Below are 18293 nucleotides of genomic sequence, written 5' to 3' on the forward strand. Positions count from 1 at the left end.
ACGATTAAATGGCACAGAGCCATTTTTCTCCTTCAGGGGCTACAGGGTTAACGGTCCCCCCGACAGGGTTGGCCAGCCATTTCCCTTAAGACCGCACTGTCTCCTGGGCCACCTGTCTGGCCTGGGGATTCTGATGGCCACCCTGCAGGTAGCAACAGGAGAAGGTCAGGGCTTGGAGGGTGGTTAGTTTTCCAACTTCTGAGCTGTCCGGATGAGGAGCTCTCTGGATGAGGACTTGTCTTAGGAAGGTGGGATCTGTGTAAACGTGTGTGCACACCTGCCATGCGCACCTGCTGTGTGCACCCCAGGAGGAACAGTACTGCTTAGATCCCAGTCCAAAGGGTGAATTGACATCAGGTGAGGTGACGAGACCCCTCGTGCCTCTCTGGGTCTGGAGGGTCTTCCCGCTCCCCACCTCTGCAGCAGCGCCGCCCCCCCCCGCCCCGCCCTGCCATGGCCAGCATAACACTTGCCCCGACTGGTTATTGCTCATTTGATTGATTGATTGATTGGTTTGTGTCTCCACTAAAGCTTCAGCTCCAGCAGGCCAGGCGTGTAGCTGCCCCTTTCCCTGGGTGTCCTGTTGAGTGCATGGGTGAGTGGTCTGCTTTTGGGTGTGTGAACAAAGGTGCCAAAGTACATGTCAAAGCGTGTTGGGACACCATGATGCTGGCCCACCCTGCTGAGGCAGCTGGAGGTGAAGCAGGTCTACCTGGAGCCGTAGCCCACCTGTCCCCACCTCCATCTGTCTTCGTCCAGCCTGACCCAATTCCACGTTACAGAACTGCCCCATGGAGCGAGAGTGCACTGGTCTCTGGGGATTGGTTTAAGTTCTGAGAGAATTAGAGTTGAAACAATAAACTGTCTGTCATACTTCTAGCACAGAGAGTTCCAGAAACCTGTCCCTGATTCCTGATGGGATAAGGGCACTTACACCCTTGGTTTGCAGGGGAGATGTCAGCATCACAGCTTGAGCTTACTGGATGGGAGCCTGAGGCCTGGGGGAGATGGGGGGCAAGAGATGAGGCAGAGGGATCCCGGGGGAGGGGACAGATGGCAGCAGGGGTGGGGGGTGGACAGAGGCCCCAGGGGTGTGGGAGAGTCAGGGGCCCTGGTGTATGATGTGAGGGGTATGGGGGAGGGAACAGGAGTCTGAAGATGAAGAGGGGGATAGGAGCCCAAGGGGTGGGGGTAACGGGAATCCAGGGGATGTGAAGGGAACAGGAGGCCAGGGGGTGTGAGCAGAGATGGAGGCCCCAGGGGAGGGGAACAGAAATCCTGGGAGTGGGGGCACCCAGGGCATCTGGGCCAGGCACAGCATCCAGCAGGGTGTGGTTGGGAAGGGCCGTCATGCATTTCTGCTCCCACATACCCAGTGCCCATGTCCAGCTCAGGAGCAAATATGTCCTCAGCTGTCCTGGCAGCAAGGCCTGGAGCGAGAGAGGAGCACCACCTGCCCCCTGTCAGAGCTGACCCAGGAGACAGCCACGGTTAGGCAGGCCATTGGCAGCAAGGCTGCGGGAGCTGACGACGGCTTCGTGGGCTCTGTCTTTTGAGTCACACTGGTCTGCAGATGCCACGGTTTCCCTGTGCTGTGGCTAGTGACCAGTGTCCCCTCTGTGATGAGCCCCTGCTGCCAGAGAGATAGCATAGTGAGGGAGGGCGAGGTACAGGGTTGCAGTGATGGCCCTCAGACGGCACTCGGGAGTCCAGGGGGGCCTGCTGTTGACAGAGGGCTCCAGCCCTGTGACTTCTCAGGCCTGTAAGTCACAGCAGTAGATCCGAATTCATGCTGCAACACGGTGTACATGCACAAACACACATGCACGAGCATACCTGTATACACGTGCATGTACACACATGGATGTATATACGTGTACACCGGTATACACGTGCACACACGTTCGCATGTACACATCTGCACAGTGCACATGCGCACACACATATTTGTTTATTTGGAAATAGTTTCACAGAGTAACCCTTACCTTGCTGGTTGCTGTTACACTCAGATTTTCTATGTCATCACCTCCTGAGCTGCTTCTGAGACCACTGATGGCTGGAGAGCTGCAGCTTGAAAAACACTGCAGGTGACCTGTTCAAGCCCATGCATGTCTGAGGTTAGGCCCCCTGAGCTCCATCTTCCTGACATTTGAAGTGAGCGGCACACTTGCCATGCACCAGCACAGCTGCACATGAGTGACGGGGATGACATCCTGTAGCCCTTTCTCTCTAATGGCCTCTCTGCAAGTCTGTCTAAACTAGAAGGATAAACATTTCACACTGTTAGGCAAAGTGCACATCCATAAGGCTCAACTCCCAGCAAGACGCCTTTCTTCCCGGAAATGCCAGACAGACAACAACATGGGTGTAGGCCCTGCTGCCTTTAATTTTTTTTTTTTGCTGAAATAATATTGTGTTTTTGGTGAAGGTTTACACAGCAGTTTAGTTGCCCATTCAGTAATTTCTTCACTGGGAGTCTGCTCTAGGGGAAGGCTTTCCGTCTCTGTTGGTGCTGGAGAAAGGTCCTTGTTCCTTGGTAATCTTCATGTGGTGTGGCATCTATCGCCCCCCATCTCTGCCTGTGTAATCTGCTCTTTTTATATTTTGTAAGAGATTGACTCAAGACACACCCTACACTAATCCTGCCTCATTCACAAAGCAGACAACCCACTCATCTATGCCAATCCAGTGAAGGAGATCCATATATGTTCCCATTCCAAAGAAAGGTGACTCATTTGAATATGAAAATTATCAATATCATTGATGTCACATGCAAGTAAAATTATGCTGAAGATAATTCAAAAGCGGTTGAAGCAGTACATTGACAGGGAACTTCCAGAAACTCAAGCGGGATTCAGAAGAGGACATAGAATGAGGAATATCATTGCTGATGTCAGGTGGATCTTCTCTGAAAGCAGAGAATGCCAGGAAGATGTTTATCTGTATTGACTATGCAAAGGCATTGGACGGTAGGATCATTAAGAAATTATGGGTAACATTGCGAAGAATGAGAGTTCCAGAACACTTAATCGTGCTCATGCAGAACCTGTACGTACATCAGGAGGCTGTTGTTCCAACAGAACAAGGGGATACTGCGTGGTTTAAAGTCAAGAAAGGGGTGCATCAGGTTGTATCCTTTCACTATACCTATTCAGTCTGTATGCTGAGCAAATATTCCAAGAAGCTGGACTATATGAAGAAAAATGGGGCATCAGGATTGGAGGAAGACTCAGTAACAACTGGCCTTACGCAGATTACACAGCCTTGCTTGCTGGAAGTGAAGAGGGCTTGAAGCACTTACTGATGAAGATCAAAGACCACAGCCTTCAGTATGGATTACACCTCAACATAAAGAAAACAGAAACCCTCACAACTGGACCAATAAGGAACATCGTGATAAAGGGGGAAAAGATTGACGTTGTCAAGGATCTCACTTTGCTTGGATCCGCAATGAATGCCCTTGGAAGCAGTGGTCAAGAAGTCAAAGGACATATTGCATTGGGCGAATCTGCTGCAAAAGACATCTTTAAAGTGTTGGAAAGCAAAGATGTCACCTTGAAGACTAAGATGTGCCTGACCCAAGCCATGGTGTTTTCAGTAGCTTCATATGCATGTGAAAGCTGGATAGTGAATAAGGAAGACCAAAGAATTGAGGCCTTTGAATTGTGGTGTTGGTGAAGAATATCGAATATGCCATATATTGCCAGAAGAACAAACAAATCTGTCTTGGAAGAAGTACAGCTATAGTGCTTCTTAGAAGCAAGGATGGCAAGACTATGTCTCACATACTTTGGGCGGTTATCAGGAGGGACCAGTCCCTGGAGAAGGACATCATGCTTGGTAAAGTAGAAGGTTAGCAAAAAAGAGAGAGACCCTCAACGAGATGGGTTGACACGGTGGCAGCAACAATGAGTTCAAGCATAGCAACAATCATGAGGATGGCACAGGACTGGGCACTGTTTCGTTCTGTTGTACACAGGGTCGCTGTGAGTCAGAACCATCTCGACAGCACCTAACAACAACAACATTGGGAGAGGCAGCAGTAGGTACCAGTTGTGGGGGCTTTGTAGGTCACATGGACCCCTTGAAAGGCTGGGCTGTTAGAGGACTGTTGGCGGGGGGGTGGGGGAGGGAGGCAGCAGGCTGCCCTTAGTGACGGTGGGGTGGGGAAATGAAGGTGAGGGGATAGTTCCTGGTATGGACATTGGGTACAGCTGGGTTTGGTAGGCTTGGCAGTGTTTCCATGGCGTGCACAGCTCTTGGGGTGAGGCTGAGCAGCGTGGTGTCAGGCAGTGGTCCTGCTCTCCCGCTGCGCCAGCCGGCTACTGCACACCCAGTGGGCGAGGACATGGTGGCAAGCCTCTCAGGGCAGGGCAGCAAGAGGGAGCACAGGATCTTGCCACCTTGTCCTGGGAATCCTGGGGAGACCTGCAGCAGGGGCGCCCTGGCTAACGCTCCTAGCTGAGCCCCTCGTGCCCAGTTTACAGCCTGACTTTGTCAGGTAATGTGTGTTTCTGAATCACGTGTCGTCAGTGCTGGCTGCCCTCAGGCTCCCAGGCTGTGGGTCATCGGCTGAGGTTGGCAGCTATCTACACCCGTCATCCCGTCGGTGGGGAGAGCTGGTCACACAGGCTTGCCCTGTTGGGGGGTGGCCTGTCAGGGTCACCGTGTCAGAGAGCAGGTGGCCAGCAGGTACCCAGAACTGTGGTGGTTCTCTCTCCAGCAGGGGCTGAGTCACAGGGGTGTCACCCGTTTTCTTTCCGTGCTTGTTCACATTTTGAGTTCTTTCCTTCTCATCGTGTGCAGGTGTGTGTGCAGGCGTGTGTGTGATATGCATACGTGTGTACAGGCACTTCTGTGCACACAGGCGTTTTAACCTCTGCAGTCCTCTGTGTTTCTCTCCAGCCGTTTTCCTTGCTAAGCATTAAAGGAATCAGAAAGCAAAAGTCTCCGAGGGGAAACTGAATCCCTGGCTCTGTTGCCCGTGTTTCCTCTAACTCCCTGCTGGACAGGAGTGGCCACCAGGCAGGAGGCGGCTGTCAGGCAGGCGATGGCTCTCGGCAGGTGTCCCTGTGGCTCACCACTAAGCCCCGTCTCTTTCGTTCCTCTTGCCCTGGGCCTGCCTGGGGCTCCTCTGTGCTTCTGAGAGCGGGTGCCTGTGTGGGGTTCTCCCCACACTGGCTCTCCCAAGGGTCACTGCGGCCCTCCTGGACCCCGCCCACCTGCCACGCTCCTCAGCGGGTGGCTCTGTGGGGAGGATGTGGTGAGAGAGGAGCCCAGGAGTCTTGCTCAGATGCAGGGCAGCTGTAGCACTGCATCCCCTTCATTTACCCCTCTCTCTTCACTGTCTTTCAGCCTTTTCTCCAGAGACCGCATGGAGCATGCCGCTGACAGACCACACGGCCGTTGAGAACTGCGCTGGCGAGAGTGGCCGCCTCTAGCCTGGTGGGCTGGGAAATGAGGGTCCTCGGGAGTCCAGCTGTGCACTGGCTCCGTACTGAGCTGCTGGTTACGGCCCCAGGGCACTGAACAGCCTCCCACCCCTGCAGGCCGCCCCTACCGTGTGAGGATGTACGCTCCTGCCAGGGGGCTGCTCATGGCCCTGGCTGTGGTGTTTGGGACGGCCGTGGCATTTGCACCTGTCCCTCGGATCACCTGGGAGTACAGAGGTGAGAGCAAACCTGCAGGAGTGCCAGTGACTCTTGTAGCATGGGGGGAACAGTTGTCCCACCACCCACGATGCTAAATGTATGGCTGTATGTTGTTGCTGATGATGCTGTTTGAGGTTATGCTCCTAGAAGGAGTCCCTGGGTGGCACAAATGGTTAGGCGCTTGGCTGCTAACCACAATGTTGGAGCTTTGAGCCCACCAGAAGTGCCTCAGAAGAAAGGCCTGGCAATCTACTTCCAAAAGGTCATAGCCATGAAAACCCTGTGGAGCACAGTTCTGCTCCAACACACGTGGGGTTACCACGAGTTGGAATTGACTCAAAGGCAGCTGGTTTTTTGTTATGCTTCTAGAGTTTTGTGAGACGTACGCATCTAAAGAGATGCCTTTGGTTACTAGAAACATTTGCCAAGACATTCTCAAACCCCCAGATTCGGTGTCCGCTTTAGAGGGAACTCCTAAAAGGAGGAGTCGCTGGGTGGTGCACACTGTTAACAGAATGGTTGGAGGTTCCAGTTCACCCAGAGGTGCCTCGGGAGAAGGCCCTGGTGACGTACTTTCAAGGAGCAGCCGTTGAAGACCCCGTGGAGCACAGCTCCTCGACACGTGGGCTTGCCGAGAGTCAGAGAAACTTCACGGCCCTTGAAGACCCCGTGGAGCACAGCTCCTCCACACACGCGGGCTTGCCGGGAGTTAGAGAAACTTCACGGGCCATTGAAGACCCCGTGGAGCACAGCTCCTTGACACGAGTGGGCTTGCCGGGAGTTAGAGAAACTTCACGGGCCGTTGAAGACCCCGTGGAGCACAGCTCCTCGACATGCGTGGGCTTGCCGGGAGTCAGAGAAACTTCACGGCAGCTGGTAGCTCGTTGCTGGAAGGAGGCGTCTCTCTCTGGGAATGGACGTTGCCTGGTGCAGGCTGCTGAGGACCAGACTTGCTCAGCGTTCGCCACCGTGCGCGTGAACGAACCACCGATGTGTTCTGAGGACCGTTAAATTGTGTGTGGAGCCGAGCTTCGTGCCACTTATCGTTGTTTGCTGTTTATTAATTTCTGTTTTGCTTATCTCCTCTTTTGGGAGATGTGCCTTTGGAGCCCCTGTCTTTCTGGTTCAGTGTATTGAGAGCATAAAATACCTGTTTTTGAGCAGAGGGTGTTGAATGCAGGCCGGAGAGGTCTCCTGTGTGGAATTAAAGGACGACACTTAGGAGTTGCAGATGTGCCAAGAGAAGAATTTGATCCCGTGTGTATCACTCTCTTCAACATTGGGAAATTAGAAGAAAGCACTAATCCCTGACCCTCAAGTAGATTGAACGTTTAATGATCTATGGAAAGCCAGTTTAAATTCACTCAAATTGATGCCAGAAGGGTTAAAAAATTCTTTAAAAAGAAACAGTTCCTTAAAAAATAGTACTGACAAACTTATGTTATTCCTAAATAGCTAATAGTTAAATTCCCAGTGTTTCTAAGTATTATTGGTGCAGTTATCTAATGAGTGAAAAGAAATGCCCCTTGTTTCCCTAGTTTGTGAGTTTGTTGGAGTTGTCACTGAACAATGCTTGGATGGAGTGATAGAGTCTTCTGCAGCTGATTTTTTTGAACTTTTTTTTTCCCTGAACAGGAAAATTCTAAATAGTTCCATTCTCCATCCACCTAACCTATGCGTGATTTAAAAAACTCACAGACCAGAATTTGCTGGGAAGGTAGTGGGACGCTGCAGATGGAGACCCTTACCTGTGCCCCTTGTTGATGGGTCTGGTTAGTGCAGTTTGGACTTGGGGAGCGGGGGGGAAGGCAAGTGCATTGCCATGGGTGAGCATAACCAGCTGTCAGGAGCCAGCCATGTCTGGTGGCTTCATTGGTGCGTCTGCTGTAGAGCTGGTTGAGCCGGGCGTTGGCCAGAGACCATCGTTGTACTGGCAGGGAATACATCGAACAGCCCCAGCAAACCTGGCTGTGCACTGAAAACCCGCTGCTGTCGAGTCAGCTCGACTCAGGGTGTCAGGATAGAACTGTGCTTACAGTTGGAAGTAGATCACCAGGCTTTGCTTCCAAGGCGCTTCTGGGTGGACTCAAACCACCACCATTTCAGTTAGCAGCCAAGCTCATTAACCATTTGCACCACCCAGGGACTATGGCAGTGCAGTAAGACGTGCTTAAAGACAACCAGCTTGTCAAGGGTTGGCCGTTTAGCTTACAAGTGTTCAATTTGTTTCCACTTCTTCCCATAGAGGTAGGACTGGTGCGTTTTCATGAGCCAGGAGTCTTCAACTACTCAACCTTGCTGCTGAGTGAGTACAAAGACACCCTGTATGTGGGCGCCCGGGAGGCTGTCTTTGCCCTGAACGCCCTCAATATCGCCGAGAAGCAGCACGAGGTAGGTGCGTGGGGTGCAGCCCCTCGCCAGGTGCCCGCACACCTTTCCAGTGGGACTGTGACCACTGGGCTCTGCTCCCCACGTGGGCACAGCCTCTGAGCAGACCTGTTTCTCTCAGGCATCACACTCTTTCTGTGTAGTCCTGCTCTCTTGGCTTTGTGACCTACCTCACAGACGTGCTACCGTCTGCAAACTGGGCTGTCGGGAGTGTCCTCTGCAGCCTTTCCTGACCCCCGGGCACACGAAAGGCCTCTGATCCAGTAGCCCTCTGCTACGCCTGTGTCCGGGACAGCGAGCCTCTGGCTGTCTGCAGACCAGAGGCCACCTTATCTGTCTGTTGAGCTATCTTTCTAAACATCGTCTATTAACCAAGTCATCTCTCTGTCATCTCTCTATCAATCTATTTGTCTGTCATCTGTCTGTGTATCATCTATTCATCAGTCATCTATCCATCAATCTGTCGGTCATCTAAATTTATTTTCTTGTTTTTTAGTAGACTTTATTTTGATAGGGCAGTTTTAGGTTTACAGAAAAATTGCTCAGAAAGTACAGAGTTCCCATATACCCTCTGCCCCCTACACAGTTTCCTTGTTATTACCATCTTACAAATGTCCTGTGGTACCCTTGTTACAACTGGTGAACCAATGATGATACATTATTGTTAACTAAAGTCCATGGATCACATTAGCATTCATACTTTGTGTTGTACAGTCCTATGGATCTTGACAAATGCATAATGTAATGGTGTCCACCATTATAGTATCATGCTGAATAGTTTAACTGCCCTCCAGATGTCCATGATATGCTGGAATCGCTCACAAGCTCCAGGGAAAGGGCCATGATTAATCTAGCAGAAAAAGGGATACAAACACACAGGGTGAGGCTCACAGGAGGAGCCTCAGAGCACAGCGGCCATGTCCCCAGTGGATGGACTTACCCTACCAAGAGCAGATGCTCACTCTCACCACCCAGGAAGCTCCACCGAACCCCCATCCATCTTCCAAGGCCTTTATTGGCCTCACCATGTGGCCTGATAGGTTACATCATGCCTCCTGGAGTTTGGTCAGCATTGGACCCCCAGGTGGTCTCTCTTGGTCTGGACAGTTCCCGCTCGTTGGCCTCAGGTCGGTCCCACTCTGAGGAACCAGGACGAAAGACCAAATTGTTTACTGCACGGGTTCCACACCTCATAGTTCCTATGCCTTTATGAATTCATGTCGATGAACAGTGTAAAATGATTTGCGTTTTAATTTCTAAAGAAGTTGCTGATGTTACATGAGACTTGTTTCTGCTTTGATGTGTGTCCTGTTAGGACTGGCATTGCTATACAGATAAACTCAGAGTCACTGATGTGTCCGCCCTTCTGGCATTTTGCAGGAAGCCAGCCAAGTTAGTTTATAGTGACACATTAGGTGAGGGCTCATCCCCACACTGCAGTCCCTCTAAGAAGCTTTTTGTGCTTCCCAGCCTCTGAGTGCCTGACAGCTGGCTTTGATTCTTTAGGTAAAAAAAAAAAAATTTATGTATCTACCCAGAGGCTCTTTGAAAGAAAGGCTGGTGATCTACTTCAAAAAAATTAGCCATTGAAAAAACCCTGTGGAGCATATTTCTCTTCCGACACACACGAGGTCACCACGAGTCAAAGTCAACTCTATGGCAACTGGTTTTATATATGTGTGTGTATGGGTATGTATACACCCACACACAAGGACACAGGTGCCCTGGTGGTACAATAGTTAAAGCATTTGACTGCTAAATGAAAGGTTGGTGGTTCGAATCCACCAGTGGCTCTATGGGAGAAAACACCTGGTGATCTACTCCCATAAATATTTCAGCCTAGGAAACCCTATGGAGCAATTCTGCTGTGTCCTGTAAGGTCTCTGTGAGTCAGAATTGACTTCATGGCACACAATAGCAACATACACACACATGCATGTTTCTATCAATTGTAGAATGTCTTACAGGAAGGTAAGACAATCTGGGGGAGGCGAGCAGGAGCATGGAAGCCTCCTGTGTTGGGGGCTCTATTGCCTCACTTCCTCTTCTGTTGCTTTCTTCTGGCCAGGGGCTGTGGAGGTGAGTGGCCCGGGCACCCACCTGCTTGTCATTTTCTCATCACATCTCTACCCTGGCTTACTGTGAACGAATACAATGCATTGTGCTCACATTGAGATCGTTTGGTCCACTTTTAAAAAACTTAAAGTAACTGGCAGGGTATTGGTTATTCTTGAGTTAAATTCTCAGCTTGAATTGAAGCAGCACTGAACCTACTTATAAATGGTGCTTGACCTGGTAGAATGTGTTGCTCCATCACTTTTCACAGGGATTTAAAGAATCTTAATTGTACTGTTCCACTGATAGTCAACGTAAACATCAAAGCTTTTTTTTTTTGATTGGACCCTAGAATCACTTTTGAATGGATTAAAAAAAAAAACACTTTGATGTTTGAAAATACTTAAAGTTTAGCTTTTTGACAAATTGTTTTTCCCACTTTTATTAGTTTAGTTTTTGCTGTTGTTTTAATGTGAATAATGGAAATTTGAGGACCGCTGGTCTCAGGATAAGGATCATAATTTGAAATTCACTGAGTGGGATCCTGGGAAGATGGCAGCATAAACAAACCATTGTTCCAACTGTCTCCCACAAATATAACAAGAATACAAGAAGGAAATGGTGCTCGGCTTTGAGGGACTCTGAATTGAGGAGCAGAGGAAAGCAGTGGGAAAACTGCGAACAGGCAAAAATCAGCAAATCAACGATGAATTCCTGTGGTAGGAAAATCACTTCTCCTACCATCCGTGCCTCTCCCACCAGCTATGTGAACTGCCAGCTGCTGTGAACTAGGGAAGCAGCCCCAGCAAAAGAACCTGCTAACCACCACACCACCTGCCTGTACAAAGAGACAGGACCCCAAACTTCTACTCTAAAATCAGCAAAGCAGACCTCCCTGGGAGTCCATTTGGAATGTGCCAGCACCTCCCCCAGCTGGACACTGTTGACTGCAAACCTACTGTGAACTACTACAGAAGTCCCCTGTAGTGGAGTCTGTTTCCGTACCTAACACTCTACCTGCCTCCCTGCGCACCCCATAGTTTAGGCCTCTAAAACCAACAGGACGGACGTCCTGGGGAGTCAGTTCGGGTCTGTCTGCTACCCTACTGGTTGGTGCTGAGGACTGCAGACTGAGGCAGCTGTGTGCTGGGAAGCAGGCATCTTGAGTTGAAGCTGTACTCACAGCCAACAAAATACCTGGGGTAGACTCTGACAGCAGCAAGGCAGACCTCCGTGGGGATCTGACTGGAACGAGACACCCCCCATCTAGTAACTGTTGGTTGCCAGGCTGTTGAAACCTGCTGTGGACGGCCCCTGCAGTGAAGTCTGCTCCCCTAGATAACACTCTACCTGCCTCCCTGTGCACCTCATAGCTTAGGCCTCTGAAACTAAAAGGACACATCGCCCTGGGGATCAGTTCGGGTCTGTCTACTCCCTCTTCTGGTTGGCACTGAGGACTGCTAACTGAGGCTGCTGTGTGCTAGGAAGCAGGCATCTTGAGTGGAAGCTACAGCCACAGCCAGCATACTACGGGGTGAGCTCTGATAGCAACACAACAGACCTCCTTGAATGTCTATTCAGCATCTGACTACCCCTCCCCCAACCAGTAACTGTCAGCTGTTGGACTGATACTAACTCCCACAAAGATTTCCTAGAGTGAAATCAGGAGGCCAGTCACCTAATGGAAACTGCTATCCCAGCTGCCATAGGGCAACTGGGGCTCTGAAACCATCAAGACAGATTTCTCAGAGTTCCTTCTAGGGTATGCCAGCCCCTCCTGCTCCTGAAACAGAGGAACGTTAGCCTGTGCTTCCCCTGAATACCAGCCCAAATATAAGCAGCCCCCACAGAGCAGGAAAGGAAGCCTCAGGCGAAAACGAAGGGCAACACCCGGCTCCAAAGGGGCTCTCTGGGTGTGGGTTTTCTAACCGAAAAACCTGGTTGCAGAAACGAGACAGGAAGAGAGTAATGACCAGAGAGTGGAGATTATGCCCCCCGCCCCCGCCCCCCCCCCACCGCCCCGTGGACAGACTGATTAATGCATGATATCTCACCTGAGTGGCAGTACCCCCTGGTGGACAGATTGATTAATGCATGATATCTCACCTGAGTGGCAGTACCCCCTGGTGGACAGATTGATTAATGCATGATATCTCACCTGAGTGGCAGTACCCCCTGGTGGACAGAATGACCACAGCATGGTCTCTGGTGTGCATGGGAGATACTGCAAGTTTAAAACTGACATCTGGAACTTTTGAATTCTAATTAAACCAGGGAGGGAGAAGGAGCTATCACAGAGAGGGAGAAAACGGTAAGAAAAGACTGAAGGCTCTACCTGCCTAAAAGTTTTTTGGAAAAAGTAGTGCAGGCAAAAATACCAAATGCTGGGGAGAACTGAAAAAGTTAACAAGCAAACAAAAATCAGCTGCTTTTGTATACACCAGTAATGGGAACTATGAAAGGGAGATGAGGGAAACAATTCCATTTACAAAAGCATCTAAAAGAATAAAATACCTAGGAATAAATTTAACAGGGACGTGAAGGACTTCTACAGTGAAAATTATAGAACACTAAAATAGAAGTTCCATATTTATGGATTGTAAGAGCTAATATTGTTAAGATGTCAGTACCACCCACATGGATCTACAGAGTCAGTGTAACCTCAAGTAAAAATCTCAATAGCCGTCTTTACAGAAATGGAAAAACCAATCCTCAACTTTATACGGAATGGCAAGAAGCCCTGAACAGCTAAAGCAATGTTGAAAGAGGACACAGTAGGAGAACTTCCACTTCCTGATTATATTATACTGCCTGGCACTGGAATGACAATGGATGCATTGACCAACGGAATAGAATTGAGAGTCAAGAAATAAACCTACACATTCTTGGTCAACTGATTTTTTACAAGGGCTCTAAGTCTGTTTGATGGGGAAAGAAGAGTTTTAGGAAAATTGAATTTCCACATGCATCAAAGTGAAACATGATCCATGCTTCACACCATAGAGAAAAAAAAATTCAAAATGGATCCAGGATGCAGACCCCAAATTCTCATAAAAAGACCAGACTTGATGGTCAGTCTGGGACTGGAGGAACCCCGGAGGCCATGGAACCCAGACCTTCTGTTACTCCAGGGCAGGAACCATTCCCAAAGCCAACTCTTCAGACAGGGATTGGACTAGAATAGGGGTTGAAAAATGAGACTGGTGAAGACCAAGCGTCTTGGATCAAGTTGACACATGAGACTATGTTGGAATTTCCTGTCTGGAGGGGAGATAAGAGGGCAGAGGTGGCCAGAAGCTGCCCGAATGGACACAAAAAGAGAGAGGGGAGGGAAGTACTGTGCTGTCTCATCAGAGGGAGAACAATTAGGAGTGTATAGCAAGGTGTATGTAAATTTCTGTATGAGAGACTGACCTGATTTGTAAACTTTCACTTAAAGCACAATAAAAATTAAAAAAAAAAAAAAAAAAAATGGATCAAGGACCTAAATATGCAAACTAAAATCATAAAATTCTTAGAAGAAAGTACAGGGGGTAATGCTGTCTGGCCTAGCTTTTAACAATGGATTTTCTAATATAATAAGTAAAGCGCAAACAGCAAAAAGACTAAATGGGACATCAAAAAAATTAAAAACGTTTGTTCATCAAAAGACTTTACCATAAAGTGAAAAGACAGGCTACTAAATGGAACAATATCTGCTTACGTACAAATACCTCATGGGATTTGGTTCCTTGGTTTGGAGGTTCACGGTCAGGGTTTCATGGGTCATTTCAGTTGATTGGCCTAATAATGTGTTTAATACTTCCACCTCCAAGTTTGTTGTGTAGTGCCTCAGGTTTTAAAAGCTTGCAAATGGCCATCCAAGGCACAGCAATTGGTCTGTATTTGCCTGGGGCAGCAGAGGAAGAAGGAGAGTCAGGAATAGGAGGAGGAAATGGAATGTGTGGCTAATTGGATCCCTGAGTGACTTCCTTCTTTGCCATGAGACCAGAAGAACTGGATGGTGTCTGACTACCTGTCATGGATTGAATTGTGTCCCACAAAAATACCTGTCAACTTAGCTGGGCCATGAGTCTCAGTATTGTGTGATTGTCTACCATTTCCTATATGTTGTAAATCCTATCACTATGATATAATAAGATGGATTAGCGGCAATTATATTGATGAGGTCTGCAAGATTAGGTGGTGTCTTAAGCCAGTCTCTTTTAAGATATAAAAGAGAGAAGCGAGCAGAGAGATAGGGGGACCTCTGTGCTGAGATGCTCCCCAACCCAAGGAAGACTGATGACAAGGACCTTCCTCCAGAGCCGACAGAGAGAAAAAGCCTTCCCCTGGAGTCGGGGTCCTAAATTCAGACTTCTAGCCCACTGGACTGTGAGAGAATAATCTTCTCTTGTTAAAACTATCCACTTTTGGTATTTCTGTTATAGCAGCACTGGATAACCAAGACACGACCATTACTGAACTTTTTGATCGTAGAGTCTGTAGAAGAATCCTGATCAAAAAGAGGAGAATGCAAAACAGAACTTGAGATTCTCATGGACTCCAGACTTTCTGGAGCCATGGAGGCTGGATGAACCCCTGGAACTATTGCCCTGAAATAATCTTTAAACCTTAATCCAAAAATATCTGCTTAAGTTATCTTAAAACCAAACAATAGTTTAGCTTAACTAGTAAAAAAAAAATGTGCCTTGAGCATTATCCTCTTTTAAGAACTGTGTAAATGTAGTTAGGGTCTAATGGGCAGCAGCAACTCAGAGGATTAGATAGGAACCTTAGGGGGCCGTGAGATTATGTCGATGGGAGAACAACTCAGAGAAGGAGAGTCAGAACAGTTGCACAACTCAAAGAATGTGATCGATGTCAGTAAATTGTACATGTAGAAGCTGTTGAATTGGTGTATGTCCTGCTGTGTGTATTCTCAGCAACAACAACAAAATTAATGAGATTTAAAAAAGAAAAACAAAGAAATGTCGCCGAGCCCCCAGATTACTCATGGGCCTCAGCATCTAACTCTCTGAACCTCACTTTACAATTCGAGATTTTACTGACTCAGGAGGAATGTCTGTCCTCCAAACTGTGTTACGTGGTTTCTGGACTGTGTATTTTCTTATACCTGTAGCTCTTTGGGAAGGATAATACACACTGAGTGGACTCTCTTTTATCCTAACAGATATATTGGAAGGTCTCAGAAGACAAAAAAGCAAAATGTGCTGAAAAGGGAAAATCAAAACAGGTAATTCCTGTTGCAAGCTGAAGCAAAAAAAAAAGCCAAGACTTTTCAATTGTTTTAATCTTCCGGACGCCACTCTTTCTGAAATGTGGGCCAGACGTTTTGCTTAAGAATTCTAGCAGGCTTGGTCAAGTCATTGTGACTCAGGCCTGTCAGAGGCAGCGCCAGACATGTAACAGAAGTCTGATAAATGTTTTTAAAAAATTAACGGAACTGAATTTACTCAGTGGCCTGAAACTTTGATGACAGAAAGTGATTCCCAGTGCCTGCTGACTCACTTTTAAATGTGGGGTTCATGGGCCCCGCACCCCAGCAGCCTTAATATTTGGGGGCAGTGCAGGGGGTTGGGCACAGTTCCATCGAGAACATGCCCCTTCTCTGGGAGATACTTGGCCCCTCAGCTGGGTGGCCTTTCAGGAAGTACTGGAAGAGCATTCCTCCCCCACCCAGCTTTTGGGTCCCCTCGCTGCTCAGCAAGACCCGCTGTGTCCAGGACGTTGTTGTGCAGGTGTCCAGGTCCCTGGATCATGGGAACCAAGCCTTCCTTGATAGTTGTTCAAGACAGCTGAGTCACGCTTATTTCAGAGTTATTGGCTAATTTTTAAACAATTAAAAACAAAACCCACCAGGGAGTATTTTTTGCTGAACTCCTTTAGCAAAGTGCGGACACTTGGACTAGGAAATACAGGAAATATAGGCATTTCCTATGACAGGTGTCTCCCCCTCATGTAGAGGTTGTGCCAGGGACCAGGACCCACCCACAGTAGCGAGGGCAGAAGGGGTTGCGATTTGTTTCTGACCAGTTTGGAAATAAACCACACCACAAAGAAAACTTTGTTCTGAGTGGAGATAATTTCAGACTGTGGCATATGTCATCCAAATAAGTTTCAGCCTAAAATAGTTTGTGGGTTCTTAAATGCCATCTGTCTTCTTCTCTTGGGGCCTTTCTGCCTGCCTCAGAGCACAGCTCTAGGCCCCCGCATTCATGCTCGGCTCCCCTCAGGCGGGTGGGCGGGCGGTGCCCAGGCCCACAGTCACACATCCTGCAGGGTGTGGTGGGAGGGGAGCTAGACCTGGCCTCAGCTGCACGCCTCAGGGCAGTGGCAGGCAGGGTGCCATACAGCAGAGACCGAAGGAAACAATGGACAAGTGTCCACTTCAGCATGTTCGGGAACAAAGTGAAAGGGGTATGTGTTCAGTGAGAGTAAAAACAGTTTTTTTCTGTAGTGGGTGTCCCTAGTAGAAGTTGGGAAAAGCTCCCATTTGTTTTGGTCACCAGGCCTTTGCTGAGTATAAATTAGTAACTGAGATGAAATCCCATCTGGCACCTGAACAGGCCGTGGCTGCTGCAGAGACAGGTTAGTCAGGCCAGCCGAAGATGTACGCTTGTCCCAGGACTGACCTGGGCTTTCAGTGACCCTCCCAGTGTACGTGGACAGGGTGGAGCTGGAGCATAGAAGCCATGGGCATTCGGAGGTCAGGACAAGACAGGCGGCTAATGTGCAGAGGGGCCTGTCAGAGTGCACCGTGACGCAAGCTGACATAGGTGCTGAGCTCTTGCAATCTGTGCTTGGAAATGCAATGTGTCAGCAATTTGGAAGTGCTAATGAGCTGGATGGTGGAGGGTGTGTGAAGCCAGGCCATTGTTAATACATGTATTTTTTCTTCCTTATAGACAGAATGCCTCAACTACATCCGAGTGCTGCAACCACTCAATGCCGGCATGCTCTATGTGTGTGGGACCAACGCCTTCCAGCCCATCTGTGACCACCTGGTAAGGATGAACACGCCCTGCTAATACAGTGCAGCCTGGTCAGCAGTTAAAGCAGAGGGTGGCTTGGGGCAGGGACAGACTGTCTCCACCAGGATTCACTACTGGCCAGCCCTGTAGGGATGGGGGCAGCTTGGGGGCCCCCACCACAATGCCGTTAGGTAGCACCAACATCAGGATGTGGAGTCCATGTGCCGGAGTGGTCAGACTGTCAGCCTCCTCCCAGCCATGGTGTCCTCACCTGTCGGTCACCGTGACTGAGGGCAGGCAGGGCTCCTGGCCCCCAGCCCTTGGTGCCATGCAGAACTTGAACCAGGCGGACGTTATAGAGAGTGCGTGTTGTCAGATACAAGCACCCGTATGGCATCCTCCCATCATCTTCCCTCCTCCTCCCATCATCTTCCCTCCTCCTCCCCTTCACCTGGCTATTTTGCAGGTCCTGATCTGCAAGAAAAGTTAGAACTTCTGGACCTGGGCTTGCACTTGCTTTTTGTCTTAGCATTCTCTGGAGAAACAGAATCAGAGCTGTGCATATATGAGGGGCAGGTAGATAATAATTTACTTCAAGGGATTGGCTCACACAGTTATGGAGGCTGGCAAGTCCAAACTCCGTAGGTCAGGCAACAGGCTGGGGACTTCTGCAGGCTTGCATCCCAAGATCCATAGCTCAGGCGAGAGGCTGGAGACTTCTGCAGGCTTGTATCCTAAGATCCACAGGTCAAGCGACCGGAAGAGTGCAGAGCGGAGGGGAGTGAGTTCTGACAAAATATCTATCTATAGTCTGGAGGCAGACCACACCCTAAGGAAGCTCCGTTTTCAACTGGTGGGTTGATTACATGACATTATGGAAGGTGATTACATTAAATTACACTATGGAATATCAACCAGCTCAGTATTTGGTCAAACCGCTTGGGACTGTAGCCTAGCCAAACTAACAAGTACAGCTAACCGTCATACTCTTTGGTGTGTCTGCTTCTCTGGTCCTGGAATAACACCACTCTGTGTCTGCTGCTGAGATTCGTGTTGATGTGCAGGTCACCCCGGCCACACTGATTGGTGTCCATTCGCCCGAGACTACATGAGTGCACTGAGCTGTCAGGAGCAGGGTGCATCTTTTGGTCTCTTCTGTACATCAGGCTCTTAGCTTATCCATATACTGAATATATTAGAAATCTTCCTGTATGTTTAAGTCCTC

At 49.0% G+C, this 18293-nt stretch overlaps 2 protein-coding genes across 2 annotated transcripts in view; both read left to right on the forward strand.

The window, feature by feature from the left end:
* LOC126082532 (translation initiation factor IF-2-like) overlaps positions 1-5465 on the forward strand; it is a 116530-nt gene extending 111065 nt beyond the window's left edge. The window contains exon 5 of the mRNA XM_049895031.1: positions 5356-5465. Within this exon, the coding sequence (XP_049750988.1) occupies positions 5356-5441 (86 nt within the window). The 3' untranslated portion in view covers positions 5442-5465. The remainder of the gene's footprint in view (positions 1-5355) is intronic.
* Positions 5462-18293, forward strand: part of SEMA4D (semaphorin 4D) — a gene marked incomplete at its 5' end in the record, with an annotated part of 36897 nt that continues 24065 nt past the window's right edge. Inside the window, 4 exons of the mRNA XM_049895032.1 lie at positions 5462-5669; positions 7897-8042; positions 15268-15330; positions 17003-17101. Coding sequence (XP_049750989.1) covers positions 5462-5669; positions 7897-8042; positions 15268-15330; positions 17003-17101 — 516 coding nt within the window. The remainder of the gene's footprint in view (positions 5670-7896; positions 8043-15267; positions 15331-17002; positions 17102-18293) is intronic.

The sequence above is a fragment of the Elephas maximus genome, chromosome 9 (assembly GCF_024166365.1).
Source record: "Elephas maximus indicus isolate mEleMax1 chromosome 9, mEleMax1 primary haplotype, whole genome shotgun sequence".
NCBI classification, from domain to species: Eukaryota; Metazoa; Chordata; class Mammalia; order Proboscidea; family Elephantidae; genus Elephas; species Elephas maximus.